At 36.5% G+C, this 20,370-nt stretch overlaps 1 protein-coding gene and 1 long non-coding RNA gene across 5 annotated transcripts in view; one reads left to right on the top strand and one right to left on the bottom strand.

Moving 5' to 3' along the window:
• The window catches only part of ARAP2 (ArfGAP with RhoGAP domain, ankyrin repeat and PH domain 2), a 169,265-nt gene extending 150,258 nt beyond the window's left edge, over positions 1-19,007 (top strand). For all 4 annotated transcript variants that reach the window (XM_037530434.2, XM_037530435.2, XM_054688391.1 and 1 more), the window contains 5 exons: positions 1,502-1,584; positions 2,648-2,683; positions 4,724-4,787; positions 10,595-10,729; positions 15,963-19,007. In XM_037530434.2, coding sequence (XP_037386331.1) covers positions 1,502-1,584; positions 2,648-2,683; positions 4,724-4,787; positions 10,595-10,729; positions 15,963-16,337 — 693 coding nt within the window. In that variant the 3' untranslated portion in view covers positions 16,338-19,007. The remainder of the gene's footprint in view (positions 1-1,501; positions 1,585-2,647; positions 2,684-4,723; positions 4,788-10,594; positions 10,730-15,962) is intronic.
• LOC119261208 (uncharacterized) overlaps positions 5,345-20,370 on the bottom strand; it is a 42,128-nt gene continuing 27,102 nt past the window's right edge. The window contains exons 2-4 of the long non-coding RNA XR_008549374.1: positions 12,793-12,888; positions 11,178-11,310; positions 5,345-5,649 (exon numbers count right to left, since the gene is read on the bottom strand). This is a non-coding gene — a long non-coding RNA (uncharacterized LOC119261208). The remainder of the gene's footprint in view (positions 5,650-11,177; positions 11,311-12,792; positions 12,889-20,370) is intronic.

Below are 20,370 nucleotides of genomic sequence, written 5' to 3'. Positions count from 1 at the left end.
GATACAGAGGCAGATGATCACACATCCTCAGAAGCATGTTACCACTCTGCACCCACCGCCAAGTCTCCCCAGCTCACCATAGTGCTTTGTTCCCCCTTCCTAAAATGTTTATCCCCCTCCCCAACTTGTAGTCTCAATACCTCAGTCAGATTGCTAGGGTCTGTTACTGGTTTAGTTTTGTCTGACCCTTTTTCTCAATATTCCACAAATAAGTAAAGCCATCTGGTATATATCTTTCTTCTTCTGAGTTATTTCACTCAGTATTATCCAGTTACACCTATGTTGTTGCAAAAAGCAAGAGTTCATCTTTTCATAGCTGAATAGCATTCCATTGCATATGTCAACTACATCACCTTAATCCATTCCTCTTTTTTGGGTGCTAAGATTGTTTCCATAACTTGGTTCTTGTAAACAGTACTGCAAAATTAGAGTATAAATGATTCAAGTTTTGCCTTTGTAGAACAACTTTCTTGATGATCTATGTAATGGATTAATATTAGGATATCTATAGAGAATATTTAATTAAGTGCAAATATAATTTGTATAGTCTTTCATAATTTCTCAGAAACATTTTCATAGATATGGATATTTGAGGTAGTTCAATAGGCTATTTTCCATAATTCTAAAATGTAAAATATACAGGAATTCATAATTCAGTGGGGGGCAAAAAGTGCTCTAAACCAACATGAAGATATTAGACTATTTGGACTGGGTGACTTACAAACAAAAGTTTCTCACTGTTCTGGAGACTGGTAGTCTGAGAGTGTGGTACAGCATGGTGGGGTTCTGGGGGGTTCTCTTCTGGGTGTAGACTGAAGATTTCTCCTTGTAACCTTACTTGGGGAGCTACTCTGATCAGTTTTTATGTGGCTACGAATTCTGTTCATAAGAGTTACAACCTCATGACCTACTTAATCTCACAAAGGGCTCACCTCCAAATACTCTCACATTAGGGTGTAAATTTCAACAGATGACATCAGGGAGGGAGGATACAAACATTCAGTCCATAATGTTTATAACCTTTTTTTCACACTAAATGAAATGAAATGTTATGTGCCTCAGTACAGAAGTTTGAATATATTTGAATACAGGTTGCTGTCCCCCCAACACCGGTGGTGTGGTAGTTACAGAACACATTGAACATGCTTTGAATTCTGTTTTTTAAAGGGTGAAGAAAGTGATCAGTTGTAATACACATCTGCATTTTGAATAAAATTGTGCATATGTGTGTTTGTAAATGCATTTGATTGTCGGAAAAGTCGTAATGTATATTTTCTGATTTTCAAGCAAAAATGCATCATGAATTTTCCACAAGACAATATATAAGCAAAATATGTATTTAAATTTATAGTGTAGTCAAAACAATGTAGGTTTACTAAACACTTGATACTACATATATGAAATACTGGGGACTAAATGGCCCTAAACTCAGTTATTAGCACTTTAGGAAAATATATTTACAAAATCTGTTTAATTATAAATTATTTTGTTTCCCTTACAGAGCAGTAAACATGACAAAATGTTTTCTCTCAGTTCAATGAAGTTTTTTCTTGGGGTAAAGAAGAAAATGAAGCCTCCAACAAGGTAAAGTTTGAAGGGAAGAGTTATGGAAAAAGTCATGGGGAAAATATGTGTGTTTATGGACTTGGAGAGCAGAGGCATTAGTCTAACTTTTAATAAATTAAGCTTCAGACAGATGTTTAAGTTACCACAACATGCCACAGGGGACCTGTGACTGATCTTGGGAACTTTCATGGATAGAGAAGAAAGGGAACAATGTTTCCTCTGAGACTCAGGTCAGGCACCTGGGTGAACGTTTCTTCCTGATGCAAAGCAAGAAATCCCAGGTGACACTGTCTGCTGGGAAGCACATGGTTTCTCCACATCCCATTTCTTCATCAGTCACAGGCTGGGCACATAGGAATTTTCCAGTAAGAAAATTCTCCTTTCCAGCCTCCTGATAATTGACTTAGAACATTTTGGTCCAGCCTGCCTCTGTAATTTGCCCTTTCTGTCTTGTTAAATTTGTTAAGAAGAAAATACATAGACAGGAAGTGGGTCCCTTCTACCTGATGCGCGCCTCTTGGACACTTGAAATTATCTCAACATCTGATTTATACTACTTTTTTATCCTAAAGTTCTTTGATTAGAGAAATGTTTGTACTAATACGTTTCTTAGTACTAGGAAACACCATTTTCATGAACTGTATATATACATTGCGATTCTGTCACTGAAAATTTCAATTTTGCCTTTATGCTTAATTTCTAAGCATAGTACAAATAGCTTCCTGCAATTGCATATTTTTTTAATTTACTATAATATCATTAGGTCAGTGTATATGTATACCTTATTTTTATTATTTTGGATATATTCATTGATATCTGTCATTTCTCAATCATGTTTTGAGAGATTTTCCCTTTTTCATATAACATAAAAATCTTCCTTTCCTTTTGTCTCCCATTAGTACATGTAAATGTGTAGTGAAATCCCTTAATATTTATCTCTTGCTAACTCATACTCAATGAATTATTGCTGTGGATGTTCTGTTTTACATTTATACCATTCAATACCACCTCCTTGACATTTAGTTTTGTTTTTAATCTTGTAAATGTTAATATGTATGTGTTTTTTTTCCATGTGATGCAGTTGGGGATTGACAGCATACTTTGAAAAACATCACTGGTAAGTGAACGGCTATCAGTTTGATAAGATACTTCAGTTTACCAAACACAGTGTTATTTGATAGATATATGTACAGACAGGAAATGTATCACCTAAGTGAAGGTAAATTCTTTTGTAAAAACTGGGAGTCTATAGAGAGGAAAATTGATTTGCTTTGGGTTTAGGTCCATTTCAATCCCATGTATCCTATTTGCCAATGCCTCAAGAGAAACTCCATTTGTTTTCTTAAGTATTGAGTGAGTGCAGAATCCCAATTCTTACAGGATAAACAGGAAAAATTCAGGTTTAAATGAAGAACTAGTTAAAGCTCAGTTAAAAAAATTGGGGGGCCTGAAACCTGTTCTTTCCATAGATGCACTGATTTTCATTGTTATCACCAGCATCTCACCCTTCTCCCTAGTGTGTGGCTGTCCTCTTACCCATCACTCACTTCTAAGCCAGACCTGCCTCTTAATTCTTTCTCTGATTCACTATTACTAATCTACCTTTGAGTTCTGCCTTCATTCATTTGTTCAGATTATTCCCTCAAGTTCTGAGTGTTCTTTCTGAATTGGCTTTTGTTTACTGGTATATACGTCACTTAGCCACTAAGGTGGTTTTCTAAAATGATTTATGTTTCTCTTGTACTTTAAAACTCTGTCACAAACAGTACAGGCAGTTGGCATGGTGTGCTCTAACCCTTAGAATGAGGCTCCATCTCCTGTGACTATCCTTTTACTTTATGATAAAATAAGCTGTCTTCAATTCACCATATATCCCATATTGCGTCAGATCTACATATTTTATATTAGTCCCTTTACTACTTTCTTTCATGCTACATACTACTCCCTGACATCCTCTTCTGATCTGGTTAATGCAAGTCTTACTCTTCCCTCAAACTCACATGTCCCCAAAAACCTAATCAGTAAGCTCCCTTCTCTAATCATTATTTCTTCTATGTATAAGTAGTATTTTTGTACACGAGTGCATATTTAAAATGGCATCTTGGGGCCTCCCCGGTGGCGCAGCGGTTGAGCGCTGGGTTGCGAAGCTGCCCGCGGCCTCTGCGGCGCCAGTTCGATCCCCAGCTGCTCCCTGGCCACCGGAGGAGGGTCCCACATGGCGCGCAGACCTCTCCTGCCGCCCGCTGCTCCCCTCAGCAGTGTACTTCGGTCCTTCTGCCTGCTCTGTTCCCCACTCTGGCTCTGGTGAATTCTCTCACCCTCCCGCGCTTCTGACTGTACCCAGTGCATGTATAAACAAAACAAACAAACAAACCAGCAAACAAATAAATAAAGCATGCCTCTATAAAAAAAAAAAAAAAAAAAGTTTAAAATGGCATCTTGGAAAAGAAATAATGTCTATGAGAATAGTGAAGGAAGCAAGACTTCAGAAATTAACATTTTTCCAAATAATTTATTCACAGTAATATAGAAACAAAGTAATTACACTTCAATGTCCACTATACTAGTCTAACATCAGTTAAACAGCCTCTGCCTCTCCTGCCAGTGTATTGTTTTTGTGTGTGTGTGTGTGTGTGACTCCCCTAATAGACTACGTGAGCCTTGAGGGCAAGATATCTCTTTTCTTTAGGTTTTCAAAGAAAGGTTACTGAATCAATGTTATTAGACATTCAGGGATTTTTCTGTTTAGGTCATTTTTCATGAATCTTGTGGGTAGTAATGTTTGCAGTTATAACGATGCAGACTGTCTAACCCATTTTAAAAAATGTGGACTTATTTGTCTCCTTAGGCTCAGTTTCTGGGAAAAAGATGTTGATCTTTTCTCTCTAAAAAAGCAAATGACATTGCTTTTACAAAAATATTGCTAATCTTTTCGAAGGCTTTACCTGTATTTTATTTAAACTCACATACTTAGACTATTTTGATAGTGTACACTTAACAGAAGCCAAAGACAATTGGTAGTGGGAAACTTCCATTTTTATTACATTATGTGATCAGAGGTAGCCTAAAAAGGTTTCTGATCACTTGATCATAAAATGTGCTCGAGAACACTCCATTGTTTTTTTGAATTATATAGTTTATAAACCTTGCTTTGCAGGCACCTGTGTTGCGATAGTTTACAAACTCAGATGGACTGGATGGCCTGTGTCTTCATTGCCCAGGTAGGAGAGATGTTTCTACTTTCTGAAACTCATCATCACTCTAATTTTAGTAAGAGATTTTATATGTACATTTTCATTCTCTCACATTATTTTAAAATAAGAAAATTCAGATGTATCTGTTTGTTCTGCCCAGCAGCTCCTTAACTTAGGAGAGGTGTATTACTTTAAGGAAGAAAGAGGGACTGTCATCCCACCAGAGCCACACACTGATCATTTAGAAAAGTGTGCTACCTTCCCTTTTGTTCATTCTTCCTGTTCGTCCCCACCACTGCTTTTCCAGCAACAACGACAGACACCTACCTTGCTTTAATGCCCATTGCGGGCCAGATACTTCAGAATAGTCCATGCATGTATTTCTTGCAACAAACTGTACATGATATGGCTGACATATAAGGGAGTAAAGGTTAATAACCAAGGTTCCAACTGCTTTGAGGTGCACATTTACTTGGTGGTTTAAACCCAGGGGTGTCAGAGACCAAGCATGCCCCATTTACTCTCCTGGGAGGAAGACTCACTCTTTCTGAGAAGGGTTAAATAGTCCCATTAATAGGATTTTTCCGAACCTTGTCTGATGGAATTCCCATTATGCTTCCCACAAGAGCATTGAAATTCACTGGTAACAATTAAGTTGCCACTCTTTATTACCAAGAATGCACTTCCTCACTTCTCTTGCAAGTGAGAAGTTAATTCACCCCAAATCTGGTCCTTACTTGTTTTGAAAACCATTTTCTCTATTCATTTAATAAACAATGCTCTTCTCAGCCTAACTCTATACCTGGGAATATATTTGTAGAACAAGAGTGGCTGTTAACTTTTTAGACTTCTCTTTTTTGTTTCTTCTTGAAAATGTTGATGTTCTACCCTAAAAAAAAGATTTAAAGTATTATAGTAAATCTGAAAAATAACTTTTGAGAACTGCTACAGCATTTGTGCCACAAGCAAATTGATATTTTTGTTTTTATGATCAAGGCAGTGAACTCTTCTTGGAAATCAAGTATAAGTAGCCAGAAACCAGGGAGATTGCTCTCAACCCACTTATTTCTCTCTGCCTCACCTACACTTAGTGGCCCAGGTCCCTGAAACTCAGTTCAGTTACCACTTTAGTATTAAAGTAAATATAAATGTCCTTTTCAATTTAATGCCTCATCACAATAAGACAACTTACAGGAAAGTAGCAAACATTAATATATAGAATATAATACACACACACTAGTCAACACTAAGGGCGCCTTAGATGAGTTCTTCCTGGAGCTTTTCTACTATCCATCCCTGTCTCCAGATTCCAGCTTATATTTCATATTCTCAGAAAACTTTCCATGACCTTGAGAACAATTTGACTTTCAGACTATGAGAGCCCATGTTTAACATATCATTAACTTAAAAAAAAGTGCAATTAGGTTTTTCTTCATGACTCTCATAAGATCCGTATGCATATCTGCCTCATGTTTCTCCTTTCCTCTTAAAAACACTAAATGATGAGAAAGGGTTCTCAGGGATAACCTTTCTAAGTAGCTGAGAGGAGTGCTGGGCCCTCTGAAATATGGGACTGAGCAGCATTCCAGGATAGGGTCCTGCTTGGCTTATTTCCATGTGTATCCGTGAAGGACTGTGTGAGGCAGGATATAATGTGATTGAAAAAATAACTCCTTACTTGTTTGAGGCTGCACTGTACAAGGTCGGGATGCAGCAAGATTGACTATGTGGAAGTGCTAGCAGCTCAGAGCAGAGTGGCAAGGCATTTGCACATTCAAGCATATTTGAAGCTAGAACCTGTGAGGTTTGTAATTTGATTAGCTGTAGCAATTTGAGAAGGAATAGAAATCAAGGGAGAATCCAGTTTTGGAGCCTTGAGTGACTGATGAACGTAAATGAAAAGTATCAGATGTTCAAGAAAATTAAGAATTCTGATGACAACATGAAATTTGAGATGCCCATTGGACATACGTATTCTGTAGAGCTGAAATGTAAATTTGAAAGAAGTCAATATTTAGATTGTATTGAATGCCATGGGTTTGGGTGACTTATGGGAATAAGGAAGACAAATAAGCTCTAGGACAGTCTAATTTTTAAAGTTCAAGCAGGAAAGAATTGCAAATTATGGGATTTTGATTTGTCTTTCACATAGGAAAGTTTATACTTAGCATATATGCTGACAATCTAGTAATTGGCAGAAAAAAAAGAGGAGAGAGATGATCAAACCAGTAGAGGCCCTGAGCAGAAATGAAATAATGTGAGAAAATGCACATTTATTCTCAAATTGTTGACTACATATTCTGGCATACTAGAACAATTTTAAACATGGTGGAAAGAAGTTATTTATAATCAAGAGAAGGCTATCCATAATCATCAAAACTGCATGGTATTGGAACAAGAACAGACATACAGACCAATGGAATCGAATAGAAAATCCAGAAATAAACCCACAGATTTATGGTCAACTAATCTTTGACAAAGGAGCAAAGACTATGCATTGGAGCAAAGAAAGTTTGTTCAATAAATGGTGCTGGGAAAACTGGGTCGCTACATGCAAAAGAATGAAGCTTGACCACTACCTCACACCATACACAAAAATCAACTCAAAATGGATTAAAGAACTAGACATAAGACCTGAAACCATAAAATACATAGAAGGAAATATAGGCAAAACACTACGGGATTTGCACATCAAAGACATCTTTACAGACACATCACCCAAAGCAGTGATAGTGAAGACAAAGATCAACAGCTGGGACTACATCAAATTAAAGAGCTTCTGCACAGCAAAAGAGACAATAACAAAAACAAAGAGAAACCCCACCAACTGGGAGAACATTTTTGCACCCAACACTAATGATAAAGGACTGATCACAAAAATCTGCAAAGAGCTGATGAGACTCAGCAACAACAAAGAAAATAATCCAGTCAAAAAATGGGCAGAAGAGCTAAAAAGAAACTTCTCTGAAGAGGAAATGCAAATGGCCAACAGACATATGAAAAAATGTTCAACATCACTTGTAATCAGGGAAATGCAAATCAAAACTACCATGAGATACCATCTCACACCAGTGAGAATGGCACATATTAAAAAAACTAGCAACAACAAATGTTGGCGAGGATGTGGAGAAAAAGGAACTCTTGTGCACTGTTGGTGGGAGTGCAAACTGGTCCAACCACTATGGAGAGCTGTGTGGAGATTTCTGGACCTACTAAACATAGAGCTTCCATATGATCCAGCAATTCCACTCCTAGGTATTTACCCAAAGGACACAGAAACATCAATTCCAAAGAGCACCTGCACTCCTATGTTTATAGCAGCACTGTTTACAATAGCTAAGCTTTGGAAACAACCCAAATGCCCAAAAATAGATGACTGGATCAAGAAGATGTGGTACATATATACCATGGAATATTACTCAGCATTCAAAAAAGATAAACACATGCAATTTGCAGCAACATGGATGGCACTGGAAGGGATCATGCTCAGCGAAATAAGCCAAAAAGAAAAAGAAAAATACCGGATGGTCTCACTCATAGCAGGAATCTAGAAAACTTAAATAAGGGACCAGGAAAATGAATATAAGAAAGTGAAAATCAAAATCAACAAAAAACTATGAACCAGAGACACTTTTTGGGGGGTGGGGGGCGGGAGGGGAAGGATTGGGGTCAGAATGGGGCGTTTGCAATTGTATGGGGGAATATAAGAGAAGGCTATCATTTGGCTATTGATTGTTGTATTTTGTAAGCCAGGGAGGCTTACAATATTAGAAGAGAAATAGACTTTGGGGAGTAAGAAAGCCAGTTCTGCCTTATAGTAGAACTTCAAGGTAATTTTGAAATTTAATTACTTGAAATTTAAGCTTAATGAGATCAACCTATAGTGTGCTTTTCTATTTTTGTTGTTTTTCCTCCATCAATTGGCTCGCACCAACTGAGTAAATAAGATTAGATATAGTTCAGTTTGGGGCTTTGCCTGTTAAGTATGATAGAGGGAAGATGAGTATAGGTCCTGAGGTTATTTACATTAACTGGAAAGATAGGAGGTCAAGGTTAGCACTTGAGAAGACCCATTGTTCATTGCAGTATGCATATTACATCACAGAAAGAAATATTTTGAGGAGCCCAAGAGTAGTTTTCAGATACATATCAACACATATACTTGTATTCACCAGTGTACAGTATAAATTCCTTCCTAACCAGTTTTCTCCCAGATAAACATGTTGGGGACATCCCAGTTACTGAGTTTGTAAACCATACAGAACAATATATAACTTTTTCTCTGAAATATTGAATTTACCATTCTATCTTTGCTGAAACAAAGTACATACTTCTTTGAAACTTAAGGGTAGATCTAAAGTATATATACTCAGTAAGTAATATTAGGTCCAGTCCTGTAGGATTGTGATAGTACATGTCTTTTTTTTTAAATTTTTTTTTAATAGAGGCATTTTTTTTCATTTATTTATTTGTTTTGTTTATACATGCACTGGGTACAGTCAGAAGCGTGGGAGGGTGAGAGAATTCACCAGAGCCAGAGAGAGGAGCAGAGCAGGCTGAAGGACCGAAGTACACTGCTGAGGGGAGCAGCAGGCGGCAGGAGAGGTCTGCGCACCATGTGGGACCCTCCTCCGGTGGCCGGGGAGCAGCCGGGGATCGAACCGGCGCTGCAGAGGCTGCGGGCAGCTTCGCAATCCAGCGCTCAACCGCTGCGCCACCGGGGAGGCCTGTACATATCTATTATTAGCATGAAGCCTGGCCATATACCCTTCAATATCAATTAGCCATTATTCTATGATGGATACACATTATAGAGAGGGGAGGACAAAGTAGAAAGAAGCACAAAGGACTATAGTGAACTAAGATGCCTCCATGGTGAGTGTGGTCTGGTGTCATGCATGTGAAGAGGTGATCCTATGCCTCTGAGTCCAAATAGCTTTGTGACCCAGTGTTATCTCCTTTTAAAAAGAAAAAGGGTAGTCATTTAGCTGTGTAGTTTACTATATGATGTTCATTACATCACATCTGTAAGCTTGTCCTTTTTACAATGGGTATTTTGTATTGCATTTATTTCATAGATTGATTTTGAAATAACAGTTTACTTTTCCCAACTTATGAAAAGTTAATCTGCTCTGAAGACCAGAAAAAGTCCTTCAGGATTTTTCTTTTATATGCATATTTCAAGTATTTATCTTAGTGAAGAGCTTGCATTTTCACAAAGGGATATTTCTCCCCATTACAAAATTCTTTCTAGTCATACATCTGTAATTGCTCAGTGTGCCAGAATCTGCAGTCGATTTGAGAACAAATGTACCACTCTGGTGTACAATGATTTTCAGTATAAATGTCTGTGTGTAAGGTAATGTCTCTTTGGAATTTAATTAAATGAAAAAGTAACATCTTTAAGTAGAGCATAAAATAAGGCTAATCTTTCTGATAGTTGTGCCTTAGGTTGAGTCCTAGCATAGAGATTAAATTATTTTCACACTAAAGTCATCTTTGACAGAGAGAGAGAAAATGAATGTATAGTTATTTTGATTACAGGGCCGACAAGTGTGGTGTGTTATTTGTCTCTCACAAAGAGATTTGTTGGACTCCTCAAATATTTCCCCCCTTTGGGTCTGGTTAGTATTTAGAAATTGAACTGAGGCCTTGAAGCTCAGTTCACTTGAGTTTTACATCCTCCAGCAATGCCAGTCAACAGCATAATTACAAATGGCATTCCCAGGGAAAGCAGATCATTGATTTGTAGATGAGGAAAAGGAGTCAAGTGCCATACTTGTGAGTACCGCAGAATAAAATCACACCAATAGCAAGAAATTGTGTTTCCACAGCATGAAAATGATGTCTGTCCACCAGCTGGAAAGGAACGAAAACGTTCTATAACCAAAAACCCCAAAATCGGAGGTTTGCCTCTAATTCCCATCCAGCATGAGAAAAATGCAACTCAAGCCCGAAGAAATATCGAGGTAGGTTAAGGTTTTGTTTTAATGACAGCATGTGTTTCTTATGCCTTAATGTGATTAAGTGCATTACCACTTCAATGGCTTCAGTAGCACAATAATAATTACAGTAAAAATCACATCTACCAAGAAAACATTAAAACTTCTACGAGAGGCATAGAGCTGTTCATAATATCACTGACCTTGCTATTGAATATTCATGTGTACACAAAAGTTCTGGTGGTAAAATTACAGTGTCAAATGAGTCTTACAAGTTCATTTCTAACAACCTTAGAATGAGCCCATGGCAGAATGTCTGGAGCTGTGGTAACTGTATTTTCTATTAATGCAACTGAGATGGAGAGGTTTGGGAACCAATGGCATGTCTCATTTAAGTAATTGCAAGATAATCCCAGGGTATCGGTAAAGTAGATTTGGCATCTTCATGAAAGCGGCTATTCGTTTTCCTACTTACCTTGAGGGGCAGGAGAGCACATAAGCAGTATTAATCTTAACTTGAAGTTCAGCCTTTTCAGGAAAGGACACAGGCTGTTAACACTCTTAGACATGTTGGGACTGATGCACATTTCCATACCTTAATCGGGTCCCTGAAACAGAAAGGAAGAGGATGTAAAAGGTGGTTTTATATCTTCTTCATTGGGATTAGACAGTTTTAGATTTCCTTTTCTGTCAGTCCAAGTCCTCAACTCCATCAATGAAATCAACTTCTAGGAGTATTTTAGCCTATGTTTTCTTCTATATATTTTATACTTAGGTCTCAAAGACCAAATCTGAGTTAGTACTTGAGTTTCATTCTTTTGCTTGTGGCTGTCCAACTTTCCCAACACCATTTGTTAAAGAGACTTTCCTTACTGTTTCATACTTCTCTCTCCATTGGCATAGATTTATTGTCCCTTTGTTGGTATCTAGTTTTATTTCAATAGCATTGTAGTCTAGTTTGAAGTCTGGGAGTATGATACCTCCATTTTTGTTAGATTTATTTTGCTAGTAAATGTCTTATGTTTCCATATCAATGTCAGTAATGTTCTTTCTCTCTGAAGAATGTCATTAAAATTTTGATAGGCATTGAATTGAATCTGTATATTGCTTGGGTATAACCATATTAACAATGTTAATTCTTACCATGCAAGAGCAGGAAATATTTTTCCATTTCTTTGTGTCATCTATACCAACAAATAGCTAACATCCAACTTGTAGAAAACAATGAAATGAGAATGAAGTAGGTAGATTTTTTTTTCTCTGAAGATGTAGAGATGACAAAAAAAAGCACATGAAATGTTGCTGATCACTATTAGGGATATGCAAATAAAAATCACAAAATACCACCTCACACCTGTGAGAATGACCCATATCAGAATGACCAGATAAGTGTTGGTAAGTATGTGGAGAAAAAGGAAACCTCACACACTGTTAGTGGGAATGTGAACTGATTTAGCACATACAGAAAACAATGTCGAGGTTTCTCAAACTACTAAAAATAAATCTAGCAATTCCACACCTAGGTATCTACCTGATGAATGCAGAAAATACTAATTTGAAGTGACACCTGCATTTCTTTATTTCAGCACTATTTAAAGTAGCTAAGTAATCGAAAATGCCAAAAATAGATGAGTGGGTAAAGCAGGTATGGTATATATATATATATATATTTACACAGAAGAGTACTCAGCTGTAGAAAAACATTTAATCTTGTCATGTGTGACACCCTGGATAGAACTGAAAGAGATTATGCTAAGCCAAATAAATCAGAAGAAGAAAAACAAGTAATACAAAGGAACAGACAAAACTAAATAAAAACAAACTCTAGAAATCTTACTGTAGAATTGAAAAGAGTTGGGGACCCAGTGGACTATGTTGAGGATTATGTGTGCTTAGGTTGTGAATGTGGTGAGGTAATATATCACAATAAAAGATGGAAAGGAGGGAAAATTTCCAGGCACATTCCATGAGCCAAAATTATTACCCTAATTCTGAAACTAGATAAGGATATCACAAACAAAACTATACAAACCACTATTCTGGTGGACATAAATGTAGAAATCCTCAATAACACATAAAAAGAAACAAACCATGATCAAGTGGGATTTATTCCAGACATGCCAGTATGATCCACATATGAAAGTCCATAAATGTGCTACATCAACAAAAGGGAAGACGTCACAAACCTAGAAAAGACATTTGACAAAATTCACCATCCTTTCATAAAAACTCTGCAAAATAAGCCTACAAAAGACACCGCCCAAATCCTACTCAGTGGTGAAAACTTGTCCTGTAGTATTCAATATAGTACTGGAAGGCTTAGCCCGAGCAGTTAAACAAGACAAGGGTATAAAATGTATCCAAACTAGAATATAAAATTCATTATTTGCAGATTACTGTATTATTTCTAATAGCTTATGTTAAGTGGTAGGCTGTAAACTTAACATACAAACACAGCTGTGGCACTTCTACATGCAAATAAACTAGCAGCAAGACATCAGGAAAATTCCATTATGAGCATTGAAAGAAACAAGGCACAAAGAGATGGAAAGATTTTCCATGCAACAGTAACGAAAATGGTTATATTTCCTAAAGCAATATAAACCGTTACCAAAATGGAGGATATTGGTACTTTGGGGGAGGTTTGCCGTGATAACATACATCTGTATAGGTTTGAATCTGTTCCTTTTAGTCTTATACAATGTTGTAAGAAAATGAAGAGATAGTGTGGTGTAGCCACACAGCACACACACGTTTCCAATTCCAGGCTATTGTAAATAATGGTGCAATATATGTTGTAGAGCATAAAATTTAAAAATTCACAATGTACGTAATAGAATTTTTTTTTTGCAAATCAGATGCAAGAAGGGACTTATATCTGGAATATAAAAAGAACTCTTATAGACGACATATGATTGGACTATGGGCACATAAAAAACTCTTCACCCCTTACTGTTTTGATTGCATTTTCCTAATGAGATTTCACCTTACAGCTATTAAAATGGCTGTTATCCAAAACACAAGAAACTTAAAGAGAGAATGTGGTGAGAAATAACCTTGTACACTGTTGTTGGGCATATAAATTAGTGCAGTGTTTATGGAAATCAGTATGGAGCTTCCTCAAAAAATTGAAAGTAGAAATTCCGAATGATCCAGTTCTGGGTATTTAACTGAAGAATAGGAAAACGCTATTTTACAGAGATAGATGCAACCCAGTGTTTATTGCAGCAGGATCACAACTGTCATGAGCTGCAAAAAAACCGAAGTGCCCATTGGTAGATGACGAAAACAATATGGAAAGCCCTAGAAGGTGTTATGCTTAGTGAAGTCAGGAGGAAAAAAGATAAGACACCATATAATTTCGGTCATATGGTATTTAGAGAAACCCAACACATGGGTAAACTAAAAAAAATAAGCCTTTAGACTAATGAACAAGTACATGGAATTAGCATGTCTTTTCAGGACAGTACACACACTCTGTCCTTAACCAGGTGCATGGCCTCGGCTGACACTCCATGGCATGCAAAACACTCATGCACACCGTGTTGTCCCTGCAAAGGACTCCATGTCTCATTCTCTTGATTAAAAATTCATTTCTACCACCTGTCCCCATAAGGTTGTGTCACTTAGCCTAAAATTATTTTCAACTTTTCATGTATTAAGAGCGGATCCCTAAATTCTACATTGCACTCTAAAAGGCTGTTTTGATAGTTGAAAGAATGAGAATGTTTACTATGATATATAAAACTATATTGATCTTTAATTTTTCCCATGTAATAGACACCAAATGGATTTTCATAAGATTAATAAATTCCCAATCAGAGCCACACTTTTCACTCACCTTTCACTTGATTTTTTGTTTCAGCTTTCATTGTTTTTATTTTGTTAAAATCCACATAAAGATGGTAAAAGTGGAAAATTTTGTTCAGGTCACAGTTAACTGAAACCATCATGACTGTCTGATTTTGACATGACATTCTAAGTAGTTCTTCCCTTTGGTTTGAGTACAAATATTAAGATTATGGTTATTACCTGAAAATTCTAAATTGCAAAATTATACAAGTTTATGAAAATGTTCAGCTTGAATTTGCTATAATTGCATGTCTGAATCTGCTGACACTAATTACACATTTAGCTTTAAAGCACTATTTAAAAATATTTGTTGAAAATTTCTTCTATTCTAAAATGTGTGTACCCAGTTCACACTTCAGAGACAAATCAGAAAAAAAAAAAGCAAACCCCTGCACTGAGTTTGACTGAGCAGGTGTCAGACAATCACAAGGATGAATAACTTTTCCTGGATAGTAGAAAGTGGAAGTGCTTTTTAATAGAAAAAGGTGATGCCGTGTCTTCTGAATATCAGACACCTGTAGTTAATATATTACTTTACCACTTAGAGTTTTCACTCTCTCCCTTTCAAACATTTGTGACATCTTTTTAAAAATCTGAGATTTCTGCTTTGTAACTTTTACTAAGAGGGCATTTTCAACTCTTGTGTGAAAAGAGTAACTTTTCCCCTTCCATCCCTACCTATACCCTGATCTAGTGTACTGAATGAATTTTCTGTTTTTTTTTTTTTTTTCCGCCAATATATTGTATTCTCTGTTCAGTCTTCTTCTCTACAATTGCCGGGTCACAAGACATCCTGAATACTAGTTAAGAAAGTACCTGTGTACCCTTGCAGGGGTTGCTCTACAGTTATTTCTGGTAGACCATTAAAGTTCACTGAATGGGAATTCTAGCCCTCTGACAATAGTGGCTTTCAATATATAATTATATATGTCTGGAATTCTGATAGAAGGAAAGATTTCACTAGTCAAGTATTTTAAGAGTAGAAAATGAATTTCAGATTTCTCTGCCATAATACCTCTCAGCATAATATCTTAACATATATTATGAGACAAAGGGAATGTAGTTGAGAATTTCCCAACTCACATGTCCCCCAAGACCACCTTTGTCCCTGGCGCTGTGGTACATCCAAGTCAAAGTGGAAGAGACAAGTTACATTAATAACCTGAAAAGCCTCTTTAAAGCAGTATGTTCACTGAATGTCAAAATTTCCATGGTTTACATTTCAGTTGATTTTGTAGCTCTAAGGTCAGTGTATAAATTCAGACAAGCCACTTGTGTCAACGTAAAGTTAGAACTTAAGTCACCGACATAACTATTACAGGAAGCAATAACTTATTTGGAATGTATTTTTTAAACTTAAGTTGTGCCAAATCTTGCTTTCCTGTGAGAAAATTTATTTTATTTTTAGAGTGCAAGAGCAGAACTCGAAAGGCTGCGGTTGAGTGAAAAGCACGATCAAGAGTATGGGGACCAGAGTTTGAAGGAGAGAGCCTCCATGGTGGCCCACTGCCTGGAGCAGAAGGATGACAGACTAAGAAACCGGACCAGGAAACACCGGAGTTTAAATTGTCTGGAGGACACAGAGACTGAGGTCCTCCATGGGCAACAAAAGGTCCAGAGGGGCCTAAAGACATTGAGGAAGACTGAGGATAGGAGTTGTAAAGCTACTTTGGACTCTGATAACAAGTTACCATCCAAGGTCATTGAAGAACTTAGTGCCGTTCTTCAGCGGTCAAGAACCTTTCCAAAAGAGTTACAGGATGAGCAGCTTTTGCAGAAATAAATGAGCTGTCTAAAAAATTATTTTATTATGTACAGCGTTTTTTTTTTTTTTTCCTCTTTTGTTTTTTTGCAAGACAAAACTAATGTAACTCATTGTTTGGGAGATTTGTCTCTAGCTTGATTTACAGATTAACTTTATTTTGATCTGAGAAGGCCTTGTACAGTTCCTCTATATTTGTGTAAAAGAGGCATTGGGTTACTTTGAGTGGCCAAACTTTTAAAGTAGTTGTTTAAGTGATGTAATTTATGAATAGGAATCTTAAACTGTACTATATTGTATAAAATGCCATGTTTAAATGAAGCCTATGAAGCTGTATGTAACACATTTTGCACTTTGTGAAGCCTTGTATATGTTAAGTTACCATATTATGTTATTAGGTTTACATAGCTTCCTCCGTAGGGAGGAGTTATTTTAGTGGCTGCCTATCAATCAACACTTTGGTTTTATAAAGAGGTAATGAACAAATGCCCTAAAGGGAGATCAGTACAGAGTCATCCTCGTTCAGTATTAAGCAGAAAACTGCTTTTAACAAAATAGTCTAATGACTATTTCCAAAAGTAATGTTCTTCCAGCAAACATGAATGATGACACTGTCCACTCTCGTTTATGGTGTTAGTGAACCAGCCACAGAAAACATCCACTACACTTCAGTTCTTTGAAGGGGCTGCTGAGAAGGGGCTATAGTGAGGAGATAGTGTGCACAGGACGTCTGTGCACAGGACTTTTGCACTGTCGCTGTGTATGTACAAGCAATTTTTTTAGACCTCCTTACCATACTCTTGGTACGAAAAAAATCACTGTTATTTTCCTTTGCTCATTTTTTATTTGAAATAAGGTGGTAAAATCTTTCCTTGCAATGTCAAAATTCACTGAAAGTATATAATGTCTGGTAATTCTACACATTTGGGAGCTACCAATTCACAGTCTAATCTTATAAAATAAAGCAGTAGTCTCTTCTCTGTGCCAAATAATGAAAAAGCCCTGTATTTTTTCCTTCACCTAAAGATCAGCCACTGAGTTGATTTTCCCAAGACAGGCACTATTATCTAATTATAATTTACATTAAGATCAGGGAAGCAGTTTTCATTAGTTTCTTTAGAAATGTTGGTAGGGTTGCTACATGTGATTAGAAGTTATCTTATGGATAACTTCAACTTTAATGCCAGCTTTACTGCTGGAATTTCTTTTACACCCATCTATTTTTAAGGTGTCCGTCTTATCAGAATTTGTCTATACAAAGATCCATACTTCAGTCAGTCCAATTACAGTAGAGTGATATGCTATTAAATGCTATGAATTACTTCATTGTGAAATAGTGATCATTTATGTTTGCTGGTGTTAAATAGTTTGCCATGAGTATATTTATTCTTTAAATATAGTTTTTTGAAAAAAAAAAAAAAAAACAACTGCAGGTCAGTTTGTGAAATAAGGCAAGAAATTTATATTTTACCCTAAATAGTACAAATATTCCTAGTAAATGGTAATATTTGTGTTTATGAAGAATATGTAAAATTAATATGTTGACAATGTTGGAAAACAGAAAAATATCTTGAGGTTTTATCTGCCTTATTTGAATATTTTGGAACTTGAGCTTCAAATTTGGTAACTTCTCTTTCTCTGCCTTTCCTGTACAATTGTTCCCGTTTTTCAAGTATAAGGTAAGGGCTAATGATAACGCATATATTTTCAGTCAAAATTAAAATGTTTTATAAATCTACTTGAATGTGGTTGTTCTCATTTTAAGAGGTTGAAGGATGTAATTGTGAAATAGGTCTAATTTAATATATACTTGTAATTTTTTCAAATATATTAATATGAATATAGTTCTATTTTAGATGATGCATTTATGCCAACATGACACGTACTGGTGCTTCTCTGACTTTCATTTCTATAGCCTTAAAGTTAAATATTTGACTTATAAATAAATCATTACCTGATGACTAATCAAAGTAACACTGAGAATTCAAAAGTAAACAAAAGTAAATGAAGCAAAATTATGACTTATGTACATAGCCATATTAGCTGGTGATTTGCGTTGTTCAGATGACAATTGGTAATTCCAAAATGTACTTTAAAAAAATACTTTAGCAATATTCAGTTTAAGTACCCAATTTATTTGGACAGATTGTAATATCCAAATATTTGAATGTTTTCTCAAACTTGATCATTACTCTGGAGAGAAAATGATTAAAACTTTTACCATCTCATCAAAATTTGCACCAAAATTTTCCTGTCCTTTCTAGAAAAGATGGTATAAAGATTATGATATGTTTATCTTTAATAATCTAGAAATGCGAGCAAATCAATGACTCTTACAGGTAATTTATCTTTTTCTACCCCATGTAATTTTGTTATTTTAATAATTTTCACTTAAGTTATTCTAAATTATACTGCATATCCCTGTTTTCTCTGCCATGGCTACTGCATGTTGAATGTGAAGATTTTGATAATTCATATACTGCTAGAGATTTAAAGCTTTTTGTAAATTATTGGATTAAAATTCAGAATCTAAATGTCCACACCCGAGAAGTGAAAATATTACCTATCTTGTGGGCTTTATAAATGACTAATTATATATAATATATATTATGTGTGTGTATCACATACCTGGCCCATAAAGTAAATTAAATAAATGTTAGTTTTCAATGTACTAATTTTTCTAGCTCTTGTTTGCTCAAATTTGACACATTTCAGTATTGGTTTTCAAACTGGTTCTGACTTTTTTTTTTTCATTCCTTTAAAAATGAGTTATGTGTTAATAAAACAGATTGTCACAGGTTATAGACTGAATTGAGTTCTGGGAGACAACATGCATTTAATGAATCCCTACTTCTATATTCCAAAACTGGGACTATTTACTGATAGGGTTTTTAAGACATTAAGTTCAAACTGAGGTTATTAGGGTGGGCTCTACTGAGATTTCACTGGTATCCTCATAAGAGGAGGAAATTTCTTCACAGAGACACTAGGTATTTTCTCTATGTGCATAAAGACCACCTGAGGATCCCCTAAGAAGGCAGCCAGATGCAAACTGAGAGGCCTCAGAAGAAACCCATTCATTTCTGAGGCTGGCAAACAAACTCCTATTGTTTAAGCTGCCTAGTCTATGGTATTTTGTTAATGGTAGTCCTAACAAACAGATACACTACATTTTTATGTAAAACTTTTAATAGATATCAGATGAGCAGAATGCCCCCTAATATTTGTATTAATCCTTGATCTTCTATTGTCCCATAGCTCAGAATCCTTTGTAGCATTACATCAGAGTTCCATCTATTGTACCAACTAATGGAGAAGAGAAACTGTTGAATGAGATGTAACTGCTTAGAAGTCAGCTGGCTAAATTGCTTGAACACTGAAATATAGTATCAACAATTCAAAATTGTGATCCAGCAAAATCATAGTTTGGGGCTTCTTGTAAAGATTCAAGTTCCGGGGCATCAAAGTATCGGGAGGCTAAAGAAAATGGAGAGGGGCCTCCCTGGTGGCACAGGCAGTTGAGCGCAGTGTTGTGAAGCTGTCTGCAGCCTCTGCAGTGCAGGTTCGATTCCAGCCAGCCAGGGAGATTCCCACATGGTGCTGCAGACCTCTCCTTCTCGCCCACTGCTCCCCTCAGTAGTGTGTTTCATCAGTCTGCCTGTTCTGTTCCCCTCTCTGTTTCTGGTGACTCACCCTCCTGCACATCAGGCCTGTAGCCCAGTTCTTGTACAAATAAATCTTAAAAAAAATATGGAGGGCCTCCCCAGTGGCACAGTGGGTTAAGTGCAGTGCTGTGAAGCTGTCCACAGCCTCTGCAGCACGAGTTTGATCCCCAGCCAGCTGGGGAGAAACCCATGTGGCGTGGCAGACTTCTGCCTCGCCTACTGCTCCCCTCAGTAGTGTCTTTGGTCCATCTGCCTGTTCTGCTCTCTGCTCTGTCTGGTGAATTCTCTCACCTTCCCATGCCTCTGACCTGTATCCCGGTTCTTGTATAAATAAATAAATCTTTAAAAAAAATGGAGAGGCTACCATTTCTTTGGGATACTCCAAAAGC

This window comes from Talpa occidentalis, unplaced genomic scaffold (genome assembly GCF_014898055.3).
Source record: "Talpa occidentalis isolate TD23 unplaced genomic scaffold, MPIMG_talOcc4v2.1 talOcc4.6, whole genome shotgun sequence".
Lineage (NCBI taxonomy): Eukaryota > Metazoa > Chordata > Mammalia > Eulipotyphla > Talpidae > Talpa > Talpa occidentalis.
This window is presented reverse-complemented; position numbering and strand designations above follow the sequence as displayed.